The sequence below is a fragment of the Galendromus occidentalis genome, unplaced genomic scaffold, assembly GCF_000255335.2.
Source record: "Galendromus occidentalis unplaced genomic scaffold, Mocc_1.1 scf7180000077194, whole genome shotgun sequence".
Classification (NCBI taxonomy): Eukaryota; Metazoa; Arthropoda; class Arachnida; order Mesostigmata; family Phytoseiidae; genus Galendromus; species Galendromus occidentalis.
In genome coordinates this window covers 1-16597 of record NW_003805182.1, presented here as the reverse complement: position 1 = coordinate 16597, position 16597 = coordinate 1, and the positions used below count along the sequence as shown (strand labels likewise).

The 16597-nt window shown below is 52.3% G+C and overlaps 1 protein-coding gene across 1 annotated transcript; it reads right to left on the bottom strand.

Moving 5' to 3' along the window:
- Positions 1 to 833: 833 nt before the first annotated feature.
- Positions 834 to 16451, bottom strand: LOC108864034 (uncharacterized). The gene is made up of 4 exons (XM_029111022.1): positions 14684 to 16451; positions 12974 to 14379; positions 1055 to 1463; positions 834 to 967 (listed from the first exon to the last, which is right to left on the bottom strand). Exons 1-4 carry the CDS (start codon positions 16449 to 16451, stop codon positions 834 to 836), a joined length of 3717 nt encoding a protein of 1238 aa, XP_028966855.1.
- Positions 16452 to 16597: the final 146 nt, after the last annotated feature.

Sequence of the window (16597 nt, the reverse complement as noted above, 5' to 3'; positions counted from 1 at the left end):
CGATAGACGAGAAAATCTCCGACGCGTCACGATGGCGGAGGTAGGAAATTAGAGGGCCAGCTGCTCCAGCACAGCGATCTATCGATAGGTCTTCGAGTCTACGACCAACACTGAATCATTTATTCAAACGTATGCGCACATATATAGTTATCAGATAAGTTATTCACGCTTTTGTCAGCCGGGAACAAGCCCCTGGATTGACAGCCGACTTCTTCAGGTGTAATATGTACCTCCTGTCAAGTCCGAGCTGCGTGATGTGGCAAGGTACACAAACAGGATGGTTGATGATATAAACAGCGTTTCCCAATTTCAAGATATTGTTTGTTTACCATTCCAAGAGCTTGCTAGGTTGCTTTCGAAGTTCAGAGAAGAATCGAAGGAGAAGCGGATCGAATCTCTGAGCAGCTCGGTCCGCTACTCGGAAAGTCGGCATGAACAGAAGATGATCTGAAAACGGATTGCGAGGGAAATTCGTTGCGGCGAGGGAAAACTCTCGAGTCGCGTAATCGCATCTATCATTTTATTCACAGTGAGATTCTGTTCCGTGAGCCTTCCCGCAGCCAATGCGTAAAAGTTCTTCCATTCTACATGTTTTTCATTTATACACAAGAGCTAGTTACTGGCTGAGAGCGTGGCCAAGCGGTCTTCAGTAGATCAGCCAGCGAGAGAAACGCCTTAGTTCCTTTCTCTCGGTCACTCAACGGTTCCAGGCTAGTTGAGTGGAACTTCTATTTATATTACGAAGCAAGTCCATTTTGCCTGAGGATGAGCTTCTTCTAAGTATGCAGCGGGGAGTATCGGCACTGGGTGTGCCGCCGAGGGATTCGCGACGATTAGCCCGAATGAGCTTGCGGGGCGGCACCAGCTTGGGGCTGGCTCTGGGGAACGGAGTGCGTCACCGAGCTAGAGTACTGGAATGGTCCCCCGTAAGGATTCGCCGCTCCTGCGGCTTGCGGCGCGGCGTAGCCTGAAACAAATGAATTTTGGGTGAGTTTCTTTTCGACGAGGAAGGCAGCGATCATTCCACTCGACCGTTTCCTGCCACCCTGCATACCTTGAGGGGCGGCATACTGTTGGGGGGCGGCATACTGTTGGGGAGCGGCATACGCTCCAGGAGCGGGTTGAGGAGCTCCGGCGTACTGTTCCTGTCCCTGAGGAACTTGAATGGCGAAGGCGGGGTTCTGAGAAGCGATTTGTTGGATATTTCCAAATCCAGCCCCGGCTCCAGCGGCGGCGTTGAGCTGCTGGTAGCTACCCGGGTTGTATGCTGGTGCGGCGGCGGGGGGAGCCGGAGGGCCGTAACTTTGCGGAGCGCCGTAAGCTTGTTGGGGGCCAGCGGCCGCGGGACCGGCGGCGTGATTGACAGAACTCGAGAACGAGTACGGAGCTCCCTGAGGTGCGGCTCCTTGCTGCTGGGGGTATTGAGCCACGGCGACGGCGGCAAGCCCGGTGAGAACTATAGCCTGGGGAAGGGGTTTGTTTTTCAGCCCCGAGCATCTAAAAATAAGTTTGTTCGCAGCGTCTCTGACCTTCACCGTTGACGCGGAGGAAACGAAGTCGTTGAAGACTTGTTCGGAATGCATAGGTTTAAGCAGATCGGTAGGAGATTCAGGAAATGCTCTGACTGAGAGAGCCAAGACGATGACGGTCAAACTTCCACATGCTCGGAGTACTTCGATACGTATTGGCCTCCAACTAATCTGTTGATCTTTGTTTTCAGTCGACGCGGCGCACATAGTCAACACGAACCTCCCTGTCACGACGGGGGCCTTCTCGAGGTGAGTTTTGAAATTCCGCAACAGAGGCGGGCAAGGTTTTTATGACCTTGGAGCTAAGTGATTCTGATGTGACTGAGGGGGATGGAACGCCGATACAGCGCAGAGAACAAAACAGTTTTTGTAAATTAACCTCGGGTAGGAAACCGCGGGTTGGGCGCGAGCTACACGACCCGAGATTGTCCGGAATCATTGAGAAGAGCGACATTGGGATTTCTCCGTCAACGGACGATTACCCAGACTCGTTGCCAATGCTTGAATTGGATGAATTTTCCGGGAATCACGGATGCCACTTCAAAGACCGCGCTTCGATTCTTCGTTAATTGCTGTCGACCATATCAAGGCGACCAGCCCGGAATCAACTCCCTTATTTGTTAATTTTGAGGAGAGCATGAGAAATTTCTGAGATCTACTTTTTCTACGTCGAGGAATCGCGGGGCGCCCTGAGATATCCGGTCAGCGCTACACTGATCCGGGACGATCGACGGAAGCCACGGTCAACCTCCGAACATTTTTGCTTGAAGCATCAGAAAAATTCTACATACCTTGATCATGGTGGACGCTATGGGCGAGCACGGCCAGTAGTCGTGCTTTTAAAGCAGTCTTGGCCAGGCGACGATCCGCTAGTAGGAAAGGGCGTGCGTTTGTCAAGCGCTTGTTCTTTTCTTTCTATCAACGTCCGAGAGGATAAGTCGTTTGCAACAGGACTTCATGACATCACCTACCACCTCACACACACACAGATATAAACACCCATCGACGACAGAGTTGTCAAGCCGATGCTTTACTGATGGATGAAAACGTTGCACTGGTACCCGAAGGCCGGGCACTGGGCGAAATGTAAATTGGTGTTCAGATTATCGCGCTCGACGGAAGCGATCGGGGCCCGTGTCAGAAACCGGGGGCGAAGTCAACCGTCATCAGAAGTAGCGACCAGGAGCCCGTACAGGAATTGCTCTTGATATCTGGGCGCATTTCATCGAGTCGAGAAAAAGCTTTCGTCGTTCCTGATTCCTTCAAATCTCAGCAGAGCAATCACTATCAGTCCCCTGTAAAGCCGAGTTCTGTTCGATCATCATCATAGCTTATATTGCATGACTCACACCCCCATTCCCCTGAACTCTGCTCGGTGATTACTATTTAGCATTGGGCCGTCGTTTCTTATGTCACGATTCTGGGAGCCGTTATGATCCGGCCAGAGAGAAGCTAAACATTGTCGTGAGACTTGTCGGCGCTCACCGTCGTGTAGCCAAACACTGTTGGCGTTTGGTTTGCGCTGACCTTGGCGACGCCGCCGCTAACAGAGCCGTTCTGCGTCCGGTTGCCCAGTCTGTCCGGGGGAATTGAAAGGAAGCTTGCCAAGAACGTTTAGTTAGGTTGTCATTGAAGTTTTGTGCGAAGCTTGCGCGGAGACGTACTCTGCATGAGTGACAATGCGGCGGCCAGCAGAATCGTGGTTTTCGGAATAGGCCGCTGCTGGAGCACAGCTCGCTACCAGAATAGTGAGCGGTCAGCATCCCGGTATCAGAAATTCTCATCAGCTGGGGTGGTTGTGACCAGAATCATCCCAGGGGAAACGAAGTGCCATGTCGCGCGCGTAAGCTAATGCGGCGAATGAATGCCAGTAAAAACTTCTTGAGGCCCTTCGTGGTTAGCTATGTCGAAGCGCAACCAGTCTGGATGGATATATGGTTTCGACTGTGATGAATTCGGGAAAAATCAGCTCGGGGGAATTTTTCTTCTGGTCTCGTCGGGTTCAATGCCGGACGTCCCCGATTTACGGAGTGCTGGAATCATGTACCGCTCCAGCCGGATGACAGCGGAGGATCCTCTGTGAGCTATATCTCCTCAATCTGATCCGTGAAGATACTTCAATCGAATATATTTATCTTATTCTCGTTTGACTGTGAAGCAAAGGGGGTTTGAGGCGATATCGAAGTCGGGAGATTCATTGATCTGCGGATTCGCGCCCAAGCGATTCCGTCGAATATTCTAGGGAGTCTACTCCCTCAGCGAGCTGATATGAGAGCGACAGTCAGATAACGGCACCGTCTGTCATCTTTCTCGCTCCCTTTGAGGGTTTCAAGTGCTTCGGACTCGAACGAGCTCCGCGAGCTCTCCTCTCCTTGAGATCCAAGTCACTTTAAGTCGGAGCTCTTTTCATTGGGGAATCCCGAACCACTCAAATGGGTTCTATCTCGGATATCCTCCCGAGATGTCTCCGCGGACTAGAATTCGAGAATCTATGTGCCGCACACAGGAATGGATCTCCGGACTCTGGGAAAGCCGTGGGAGTTGAGAGTGCGATGAGCTGTAACTTTGAATCTTCCTTGAAACGTGATCCTACCAAGGCATCGCGGTTCGTTCGCGCCCTCGTCTTTCGATTTCACGTCGATACTCGACAGTTTTGAGCAGCTCCTGGTCAGCGTTGCTTCAGAGCAATTGGTTTCCTCGTCAGCTCGGTCTCCAGATCGAAACTCAACCGCGAATGGAACTGTCCCGATGCCAATAAAGAATTCCAGTAGCGGCTCGGACGATTTCGATCGGAGCTCCGCCAAGAAACAGGATCCCGACAGACGATATGGCTCGAGATATAAGATACGAATGCGTGTACATGAAATATACGGAATTATAGGTGTATCATACATGGTGCCTACGAAAGCATTATACATGATTCAAAAGCTCCGGGATCCTTGATCCGCCCAAAAGCAGGAGAGATGAGATCAGACGTTTACGCGCGACACCTCAAGAGGCAACAGAAAAGAGCGTTGGCATAGGACGAAAGAGAGTTTTCGGACGACTGGACGGCCTCGCGGCTCGCGCTTCGGTTACGCTATATGGGCGGGGTGCGGTTATCCGCTCACACGGACAGCGGCAATGTAGTCAGTCAATCAGTGGCGCCGGTCGGGGGTCATCTCGTTGGTCGATCACGTCATTTCAACAACTTTGTTGCGATCTATTGCCGGCTAGATTCGACAAATGGGTCGACAACAGTTAAACGAACCGGTGGACAGTCGTCGGTCAAATCAGTCAACAGCGATTTTATTTTATCATCAGCTTACACATGTGTTACGGGTGCTCGTGGCTTTTTCGGCTGGTGCCGTCGTCGGCGTCGTTTGGCGTTCGCCCAGAGGAAAGCCGGCGCGGATGATCTGGCTGCCTGAAAGCAAATTACTCCAGTCGACGGTGCTCCCAGGATGAGTGAGTTTCCGATTGATTCCTCGCCCGAGAGGCTCTGACGCTGCATCCTGGAAGTTTCGAATGCGAAGTGATGCCAGAGTACCTGTGGAGATTCCCAAGTCGATTCGGAATCCCCTCCCTCGCGTCCTATTCGAGAATGCCACTCTTGGAATCACGGATGTCAGGCTGAGATCTCGCGTGCCGAGCATCTGACATGTCTCTGGGTTCTGAAAGTTTCTCAGGGACGTCGCCGAGACTCGAATCCCGGATTCGCGAGATCTCAGCCTGACATTCGTGATTCTAAGAAGCGCTCCGAAGAAGATACAGGCACGATTCGGAGCGAAATGTCAAAGGTGGACTTAAGCATCTGACAGCTTAAGCGGCGGAACGGTCGCGAACGCTCCATTCGAGTCGCTGTCTCGAGCCAGGCCGGCGAGCAGCCGCAGCATCCCCGTGCAACTACTCCATGCGATCCCTGTCAGGCAGGAAGACCGAAGGACGGTCTTGTGCAACTTCGCTGCAGAAGTCGTTCCCTTCTGATCTTCTCAGACGTGTATCGGATGTTTGTGGAGCAGGAACAACTGATGCGATCGGAAACCGCCCCCGAACCACGTCGCTTCTGAACGAATTCTCGAGTCTGAACTTCATGCGTGAAAAGCTTCTTCAGTAAAATGAATCTGAAATCTCTGAATGGTGATTCCAAAACCGGCGTGTCGTTGGAAAACTCGATGAAGTGGAGAATCTCGGATTTTTCCCCCAGCTGATTTTCGCAAAGACAAGATGTAGGCGTTCCAGGACGAAACGAGAGCTTCGACCGGAGTCCGGCTGGCGATGAGGAAGCGAGGCGAGCTCCTGGGGTTTTTGGACTCGTGTTGTGGCGTTTGTTCGTTCGACCGAAGTCTGTTTGGGTGACGTTTTAAGTGCTTAGAAGTGCACCGGTCGGCTAGTTTCGGAACTCTAATTTCCGCCAAGCCCACTGTTTATCGTGCTTTCGTCTGCTCTTCCGGCACACAGCGCGTCAGACGGAGCTCCTCGGTGCTTTCGAAATCCAATCACAGCTGAGCTCAAGGAAAAGATTCAGGCTACGTCACATAAACACAATGACCTTCCCCTTCGACGAGTCGAGTCGGTGGTTTCGAACGAGCCCCGGGGATTAAGAAACGGAACATGTCACAGGAAATGCCCTCTCTCTGACATAGAGACCGCCGTCTTTCGCTAACAATCCTCCGAACATCAATATTTTGTTTTCATTCTGCCCACGGGCTTAGGAACTTTCCTTTGGAGAGCTCATGTTTGATGCTGTTCACGCTCCTCCAGAACGCCGACCACTTTCACGAGGGTCTGGCTGTTGCTCATGGCACAGAAATTGTAAATGTTCGTGCAGCTACTTGTGCTACAGGCGAACAGAGATAAACGCGGGGGAACACTGATGGATGGATGGTCGGATGGGAAGATAAACATCCTCGGGGAGAGTTATAAGACCAGAGTTCGCGACAAGCGTCGCGGTGTCGCTGGCGTGCAGCCCCGAGAGCTGACCCCACGACCTAGCTTCCCATCGGGGAGAACGCCCTCGCGATGCCCGATAGAATATCTAAAGGGAGGCGAAATTCTCCGTCCAAAACCTAATCCAATGGACACCTTTCTGCTGATCTCCGATTCCTCGTCCCTCATCCCCTGTCTTTTCCATTGCGAAAGCCGAGGACGACTGCCCTTCCATTCTCGGTTCGTCCTCTGTGCACCCCATGATTAAGACCTTAATCGATCAAGTGGTCGTCGATGGAGCACGAGTTCTCTCGGAAGGGTGTTTGAGCCTCGTCTTCTCTGGTATTCTAAGATATCGCTCCGAAGCCCTCGCAATATCGCGCTTATTCCAATTGCCCCCGCGGACTTGGCGTCTCTCGCCTTCGCTCCATCCCACTAAATTCCAGCTGAGTCTGTCGAGTTGGAATTCCGGCAGGACTGATGACTGAGGGTCCTGAGTACGACGGCTTCCCTCATGATCTCCGATCTACCGGATCGAAGTAATCTAAGTATATTAATTGATTGAACTCACGCGGAAATAATTTCGAAATTCCGTAGTACAACTCATGACCGACTTCCGAGATCCGAGTTGCAATTCGCAGTTTGTCGTCAAAGAGCTTCCGTGCGCATGGATTCAATTGAGCATTCGTGGCTGGCTCTCAGACCGGCAGGCATGAGTGCATGGGGAAAGAATTTCTCTGTCAATGGACTTGTACCCAGCTCCGTCGGCGAGCGTGAGGAAGAGTACGGAGGTGCCATCTGGAAGAGAATATGCACTGAACTCTGAACTCGGTACTCTGTACGAATCTCCAGAGTTCACGGATTTTCCCGTCCAAGAGTAAGGGAGCTGCTGCACGATGATGATGCACCGACGAACGTAATATCGACCTACGATGGAAAGAACGCCACGTTTCACCTTATGACTTCATGCTACCTAGCATTGCTGTCAGAGGGGGTCTTCTTTCCCGTGCGCTTGCGTTCGGAAGGAGGTATTCGCATAAGCCGAGGAACCGAAGAAGAGCCTGCGGGGATTCGATGTCTTCAAACTCGGCCAGCTCCTGAGATGTCTCTCCAGCTTTTGTCGAAAGGGCGCGGTGGTCGAACATGGCAGACGAAATTCGCCGAGGAATGTAGCGAGACGAAATCACCGACTCGCGATGGACTACGAGGAGAGGAGCTGACGTCCTCCCATGGAAAAGGAAAGGAAAAACAATCAAATGAACGGATGAGCTCCTTCGAGGACCGATGCAGGAGGAGAAAGGATTGTATTCTTCTTCGTTCCACTTCTCGAAATCCCGACGAGTGGAACCTCCGAGCGACGTGATACGTTCTGATTTTCACGACAGCTGCCTCTTCGCCGATTAGAGTTCTTCTCACTCCGAGGCTTTTGAAGTAGGCTCTGTCACTTCAATCCTTCTTAGAGCGCCTACTACTGCTCTTCCAACCTGTCACCACCGGGAGCCCTCGGACAAATCGAGCTCGAACTCATCCCACTCCATGGATCTACTCAGCGCAGATCGATCCCAAAGTGTAGCCATTTCTGAGACAATCGTTTTAGCCGAATTGTAAAGTTCCGAACTTTTCGGAATGACTCTTTAACAGATGGTCCGAGACGTCGGTCGGGGACGCTAGCGTTAAGTCTCGAGAAGCGCTGATGCACTTCAGACCCGTCGAAATTTTAGCTGGAACGGCAAGAGATTGTCAACTCGAAAACTGCATTAAATCCTGGCCGGGAAATAGCACCGACTCGGCGGGCTCCGCTGATCTACGGGACTCTCAGATCTGCGCGGAGTCCGAGCCGAGAGAATTTCACGTCGGTGACACATGGAGTGAAGCTCGGAGAGATAACGAGTTTTCCGTGATCATCGAACAGACAGACGGAGCTGTGAGGAAAATAAGTTGTATTTGCTCGCTGGCAAAGATGTGAACGAAACTCCGACTCTAATCATGCGGATGGAAGTTGTCACTGCACCTACCTTACACGCCCACCTCGCCTTCGCACTTCCGTCCGATTAGATTTCAGCTCGCACGGAAGCCTCGAGTCGAGGAGTCAAGAACTCGATAATACCAATGTATTTACTTGGGAACCGGCTGCTCCCGACTCCGAGACACGGACGTTTACCTCGATCCGATATGCGCATTCGGCGTTAGTTTCGTTTTTGGTAAGGGGAGAGAGGATTATGATCTTGGATTCTCACGAAAATGATCTCTGTCGGGCTCCTGGACGCTCGCTGCGCTGGCCTCGCCTTATGTCGTCCTGGAAGATCGCTCTCTTATCGACAACGACCATCGATGCGGTCGAATACGCAGAGAGACGAATATATACGGGCGATTTTTGATGAGTTCCGCTGAATGCTCCCTCCAATCGTGATTATCCCCATCGGGAGGACAATCGGCCAGCATAGTCGAAGTTTTGGTAACAACCGGTACGGGTTCCATCAGAAGCGCTCTCGAGGTCACTCAGAGTTCCGCAAAGCGACCGACATGCGCCAGAAAACTTCACCATCTGCATACGTGTGACACGCTCTATAGCGTGGCATTCGACAGAGATAAGGAAACACACTCTGAAATGAGCTGTACGTATACGAATGAAATATCAGTACCCGGTTCCATTCAATCGGAACGACGCCGGGCACGATGTATCTCTGATCGAGAGTTCCGTAGGACGTACGACTCGTTTGACGGGGAACTAGCAGAGGAATTGCCGAATATTTGTCTCCTTTCCGTCCATGTCTGTTGGCGTAACCTTCCGAATTCGCCTACTGCGAGGAAATTGTGGTGAACTCGTTATCGCGATGTGTGTCTTTACAGAGGAGGGAAGAAAGAGGACTGTGTCATCGAGATCAAAGAGTGACTGGCTGCGCTGACGGAGGAGCTGCACCTCTCCTGCACTTGTCAGATGCCCTTTCCGTCCCTCGTGGGAACCGCGACAGCTGTTTTTGCAGACTCATTTCCGTACTCTACTAGCAGCTTCCATAATTCCAACTCGACAGGCTCAGGACGGAGGATTCGGCAGTACCAGAGCATCGCTTCATGGATTCGCAATAGCATACTCGCAAGAGCAAGATTATGTGAGAGGTCATCCTTGTTCGACGAGCACTTAGGGAATTATTTCAAAATACTACGCCGCATCGGAATGATGGTATCTTGTCTCTCCTCTGATCGAGAGAAACACATTCCACAGAGGAAGAAATACCGAGCATCGGTGTTTACAGAACTGTTCTCGACTTGAGCGAACAAAGAGATCCCGTATTCAGCCCCGTCATTGTTGTAGCCAACATAGTGCTCGAGGTTTTCTCCACAGAATGAATGAGTTCGAACTCGTCGCGAGAAAAAATCCAGATATCGCTAGAAGAATACATTCCACAGAGAATGATGTAGCGTGAGACTTTGTAAGGAATATCCGATTCAATGATTCCGTGGAACGCACGTGCCCTGCCTCCGCAACGAGAGGTCGAAAGACGTTCAGCCTGTAAGGTGCCCCATCCCGTCGACCGAGATCTTCTTGGGAACCTCACCGAAATCGATTCACAAGCTAATGGAGAATATCTCAGAGCTCAGACCAACCCCCCCCCCCCGCCGCTCTACGTCCGCGCCACAGTCCTTGTTGAGCGGGAGTTGGGGTTGAGCTATATGAATTGGGGGAGCGCATCGTTCCAATGTCGAAGTCCATCGAGCAGGTCTCCAGAGACGACAACCGCCCCCACTACGATCTTGAATGGCAGTGGAACATTTCCGAGATTCCCATACGAAGGTGTTCAAGTGAAAAGAGACCTCGACCGTGAAACAGAAGCTCGCTGGGCTCGCCCGGTGATTATATGAAGCTCAACGTAGTCCGGGCGGTCCAGTGGGACAATCTGAGCCGAAGTTCCTAATCTCGAACTCGTTCTGGCCTCGTTGGTCCACTTTAGTCGGGATCGCGCACCACCCACGTTCAACAAGCTCCGGTCTCATTCTGTTCTCACATCTGACTATGTTCCGTTGATACGAAGCCGCACACTTGCGAGGGCCCAAATCCGAGATAATTCGGAGAGAACAGTTGACGCATGGGAAGAGCGAGAGCACGAAGTTTCGGAGAATTCACTTGGGAAAAAGAAATTCGGACGGACCGCGATCAGAACACTAAGCTCATATGTTGCCACGAGACTCGCACCCCGGACGCGTGATCCTCGCGGAGCTCATGTCAATTATCGTCATTCTTAGACTGTTCCGTCGACGAGATCGTCGCATGGTCGCCTCGGAGCAAAAGTTTTAATTGAAGGAGGCAGAGTCGGATAAACAGCGAAAAAATGACAAACCCGATGGCGAGGCTGCGGCTCTCATTACGGGGCGTCACGGGGCATTGGACGTCGGGCCGGATTGTCCTCTGACACCACTCCAATCATGCCGACGCGACACCGTAATATCCCCTGAAAGCATTCAATCGATGATGATTATGGTCGTTGAGCATTGGCGGACGTATCGTTCGCACTGGCCACATCGACACGATCAGTGCGGCGCAAGGCGTCAACGCCGAGACTGGTCTCATTCTGATCAGTGCACATCTGCTGGTGCAGGAAACCTCCTTACGCTTGAGGTCTCTGCCCAGGACGATTCGGTAGAGGGAGCGCGTGAAGCGGGAATGAGCCGCTATACGTTTCCCACGGGATACAGTGGGGTCTGGAGGGAGAATGCTTCGTGGAATTACGGAGGGCCTTCCATTTGTCAGAACAATCGTCAGCTCGGCAGTCGACGGCTCAGAACCCGCTCGCTCGCGAAGAGACGGTGCCAGCGGAGGCCACGGCCATATCAGGGACCTCGTATTCTCTAATTCGAGAAGTTAAGGTTTATAAAAAGTTCTATTGCTCTCCTGCTCCTCCCGGACAATCGCCTCAGGCCCGATTCAGCAGCTATATGTCTATGAAGCAGTATATTCGATATCAGCCCGCTACTCGATCCAGATTATTCGTGAAAGCCGCGACGGGACACGCTGAATAAATCTAGATGATTAGGAGACTGCTTTTACGATTTCATCATCGAATACACAGGACGATCGCCACTAATGGGCACACCGAATGTGATATTCGGTCGGATGGTGAATTTCCAGGCCGGCTTGGCATCGTCGTAGATTCCCTGTCAGATTCCCTGTTGAGCGACGTTTACAGCTTCCCTCAATGAAGCTGGTGTCTCAATGTGATGCTTAGCTTTCCATTCAGAAGCCGCTGACATTTAACACCATCCGAATGGGTTTCCGAGCTTCGGAGAGAGCCAACCATAACGTCGGGCTGAAGGGGAAAAAACTGCCGAATTCATAATTATCTCATTCTCGCCTTACGCTCCGACGCATTAGTGACGTCCGCCGTTCTTCTCCAGAGTCTCATAAGAGAAGTAAAAACTTCAACCACTGTCACGGTCCACCGTGCACGTTTCTCGCTTCGGATGTGTCGCATGCGACTCGCAGAATCCGCACAAGACGAATTATATTTATCGCTAGCTGTAGCGACTAGCTGCGACAGTGGGATATCTGGTTTCGGGAATGTTTCCCAAGTTGATATCTGATTTCTTTGTCGGGACCCTAGTAGGTTACACCCTCAAGGTCCTGTCACCGCAATCGTCTATGCGCCCCATTGACCCGAGGAGCTCCGAGAACTGCGGGCAATTCTCATGACGAAAAGCATTGAGCCGAGTGCTGCCGCAGGCCAGAGCCCGTTCATATATTTCGCAGATTTATTATTTGGCTCCCTTCACTGAACAATGTGGGGGAGTAGCAGCGGAACCAGCGAAGAAATCGAAATAGAGTTTGCATTAGGCCTCTCCTTCTATTTTTCACTTGGCATTTTCACAAATCTCAGTGTCGAAATGGATGATGCTTGCCGAATTCGAGCACTGAGGGACTTTTAAACTCGGAGCACAAGTTTGACGCGCAAGATTGAGAACTCGATCGTTCGTGATTCGACCTGCACTGAGCGCGACTTTCACTCGAATGCTTTATTGAAAATGTGCATGTGGTGTCTCTTCAAGAGAGAGTGAGATCGTTCACAAGTACACAAAGGCGGGAGATATGAATAGGAGAATTTTACACAATAATTGTTTGGAGGATAGGAAATTATTGACACTGCCCCCCTGAAAGGATTCTGTTTCAGCACGCCTCCGGAATGACCTCCGCGGTTGAGTTGTCATTTTGCTCCGGAATCTCAAGAGGTACGAGGAGTTGGGCTGCGCGTGTAGTTTCGAATCCATTGGCGAACGACAGCGTACGTTCTGACAGCACCATCCCTCCCTGGGCGCGATCCCGTAATACGGACGAGGTTTCCTTTGAAACGCGATGTAGCCCCTTCACAGAGTAAACAAATGGAGCCATCTGGAATCGGTCGAGGTTTGCCTCTGTCGTCGAGATTGACGGACCGAAGCAGTAAGAGGTAATCGCGTTGCCAGCGCGTAGACAGCGACTTGAAATAATTAGTCCTGAGTCGTAGATTTTTGCGTAGCTGCTCGCCGTCCGGCGGCGTGAGCTGTACTTGACCGTTCGGCCCGAGTCCGTCCAGCGTGGCGACGGAGCAGAGCGGAGGGCTCGAAGGACCTCCACGCAAGAAGTGAGACGGGGTGATGGCCCGAGGTTCGTCCACATCCTCATAACAGTAGGAGATGGGACGATTATTGATGATGGCTGCCATCTCCCGAATAATTGTTCGAAGTTCCTCGAAGCTAATCAGACTTCGGCCGAGCGTCTTCATAAGGGCAGCCTTTGTAACGCCAACAAGCCGTTCGAACACTCCACCTCTCCAAGGTGCGCGAGGGCAATTGAAAGTCCAGGTGATCCGGTGTTGAGCGAGTAATTCCCGCACGGCGGGGTCGCGAGACGAATTAAACAAGCGTCGAATGTCCGCGGCGGCGCGAACGAAAGAGCGGCCGTTATCCGAGACCAGGAGACGACAACTCGGGTGCTCGGCGAGGAAACGGCGCAGAGCTAGGTGCGTTTGCACGGCTGACAAATCGGGGACGAGCTCTAAATGAATTGCACGGATGCTCATGCAAGTTAATAAAGCAATGTAACTCTTTTGGATACCCTCCCGCGAGCGGAACTGGAAGGGACCGCAGAAGTCAATGGCGGTGGCAGCAAAAGGAGCGGTCAGCGTAGTTCTCTCGATCGGGAGCGGCGCCTGGACTTGGTCGGCTGCGGGTCCATGCAAACGTCTGCAAATGACGCATGCTCGAAGGATCTTTTTGATGAGCTGCCGACCTCGGAGAATCCAAAAGCGTTTTCTGAGTGAGTTCAGAACGGTGCTGACGCCCAGGTGAGCATTCGTGCGATGATGATGTAGAATTAGCAAAATAGCGAGTCGGCTATTACTGGGGATGATTATTGGATTCCTCTCGTCCTCAGTGAATTGCGGGCCTTGCGAGATTCGCGAACTGGCGCGTAGTAGCCCCTCGCTGTCGAGATGTAGGCGATAGGTGTGCAACTTAGACGATCGAGTGGGACGTTCCCCCGCGAGGGTGGCATTGATCTCTTGCGAAAAATGCGAAGCCTGGCTCCACTTGATGATGAGCGACTCCGCTCGCGAGCGTAACTCGCCAGCTGAGCTCATGGGACGAGATCGGCAGAGTTGAATGAAACGGAGCACATTCGCGACGACACGGACTGCTTTCTCCCAATGTCCGAAGCGTTCGAGATCTATCAACGACGAATTTACGACCACGGGTGTGACTACTAGGCGGATTTCAGTACTAATTGAATCCGGTTTGTCACGACTGGCCCGGGGCTGCGTTATCGGTCGAAGATCTTCAGAATCGGATAACCAAGATGGCCCGAGCCACCAGGCTGTGTTCGGAATGAGCTCGTCCGCGGGGACACCCCTCGAAGCGATGTCCGCGATGTTTTCCTTGCCGGGAACGTGAAACCAATTCAGAAGGCGACGAGAGCCTTTGAATTTCGATCACGCGATTGCAGACAAATGTTTTCCATTTCGTAGGATCAGCTGACGTACACCAGTGGAACGCGACAGTAGAATCGGTATAGTGGAACACCCGCTCGACCGACACACTCAGGCGTTCGATAATGAATGATCGCAGTCGGGCCCCCAGAAGGGCCGAGAGTAGCTCAAGGCGCGGTAAGGTCGTGCCATCTCTTGGGGCGACCCGAGATTTCGACATCACGAGCATGCAGCTGCTGCCTCCATTCGCGTATATGCCCTGAAGATAAGCACATGCAGCATACGCTCGCTCACTGGCGTCTCCGAAGACGTGGAGATGATAGGATGTGATCTTTCGTTGCGTATCCCAACACGAACGGGGAAGACTGAGAGTGGTGAGCATTGGAATTTCAGACGACCACGTCGTGAAATCCTGCAGAAGAGCGCCCGACATGGCGTCGTCCCAACGGAGTTTCGTGTCCCACAATCGTTGTATTAGCAGTTTTCCTCGAAGTGTAAATGGGGTGAGCCAACCGATTGGATCGAAGATGGAAGCGACAATGCGCAGTACGTTGCGCTTCGTTACTCGTTTGATGTCCGTAGTAGTCTTGACAAGATCTGCGAGCTGGAAGTGGAAACTGTCCTCGCCTGGGGACCAAGCAATTCCAAGCACCTTCAGAAGACCGGTCTCGACAAGTCCGGGGGTACATCCAGATGAGGTGATAGAGTTCACATGCTGGAGGATCTCCTCGGAATTCGACTTCCATTTCCCGAGAGTCATCCCAGCAGCCCTCATCCAAGGTATGAGCTTTTCAACGAAATGCCTGGCATCCTCAATGGAGTCGAAACTACGCAACATGTCGTCGAAATAGAATGAGTTGCCGAGGTCGAATTTCGACTCAGGATCAATCCGCCCGAAGTGCTCTCTGAGAACAGCAGCCAGCAGAAAGCCGCTGGGCGTCGCTCCCCATACGACTTTGCGCATTTGGAAACATCGGACCTCTTTATCCTGAGGTCCCTGCCAAAGATATCGGAAATACGGTCTGTCCTCCTCGACGAGGTTGATGGTCATATACGCTTGGGCGACATCAGCTGACAATGCGACTGGACGCAGACGGAAGTTGAGCATTAGCTTGAGTATATCCGGGTTTAGGTTCGGACCGGTTAGTAGATGGGAGTTAAGCGATGTCTCTCCGGGCGCAGCCGCTGAACCATCGAAGACGATTCGCCATTTGTCTCCGTGGGCGCGTTGTGTTATGACTTGACGATGCGGTAGATAGTAGGAACGGTCACGTGCGCTTGGAGCACTGAGATTGTCGACGTGGACTTCTTCGGCGTGGCCCTCCATGAGGAATTTCGATATCTCCGCATCATAACGTCGGAAGGACTCCTGGTTTCGAGACAGGCTGCGCCGCTTAGCAATCAAACGATTCCGAGCTATCTCCAAGTTGTTCGAGAGCTGGAGGATTGACGGTCGCTTCGGCATGGCGACGGTGTAGCGCTGACCATCATACTCGACGCTGTCTTTAAATTGTTGCATGGCGTCGACTTCAGCCGCGCTGTATTTCCTCTCATTCGAATCGACTATGCCGACGGCATCTAATGACCACAGACATTGTATATCCTTGGCGGTCTGCGTAAGGGTCGCTGGACAGCAGATGGGATGAACGCGGACAACTTCCCCACGTGTGGTCTTGGGTCCGTATGCACCGGACAGGATCCACCCGAAGCGTGATGCCTTTGCAATGAGACCATCGGCGAGAATTTTCTCCGAGTTCAGATGTAGAATCTTATACATCTGATCGACGCCGATCAGCAGGTCAGGCTCCATGTCGAACTCAGGGTCGATCAAAGAAGCGTCGGCAAGCTGGTGAGTTTTACCGAATTGACGGATGAGCTCGCGCATCTCCTGCGAACAGTTTGCGGGCGGGTCGACGCCGAAAGCGTATTCATGAGCCTGGATGACAACCTTCTGTGAATCGTCGTGAGTTCCGACCAACTGGACTGCGTAACGGTTTGCGACGAGTGCGTGTTCACTGGCGAAGGCTTGAAGCTGTAAATCAACCCGCGCCTGGGGCCGCATGTCCGATAGCTGTCCGATGAGCCTCGGTGATACAAAGGAAACCATCGACCCGCTGTCAAAGAAGCATCGGACTCGGATTCGGTGCGCGCCGTGGACGACGAATGCAGAGGCCGTCATGACGATTGAGCGAATGGTCGAAATGGCTG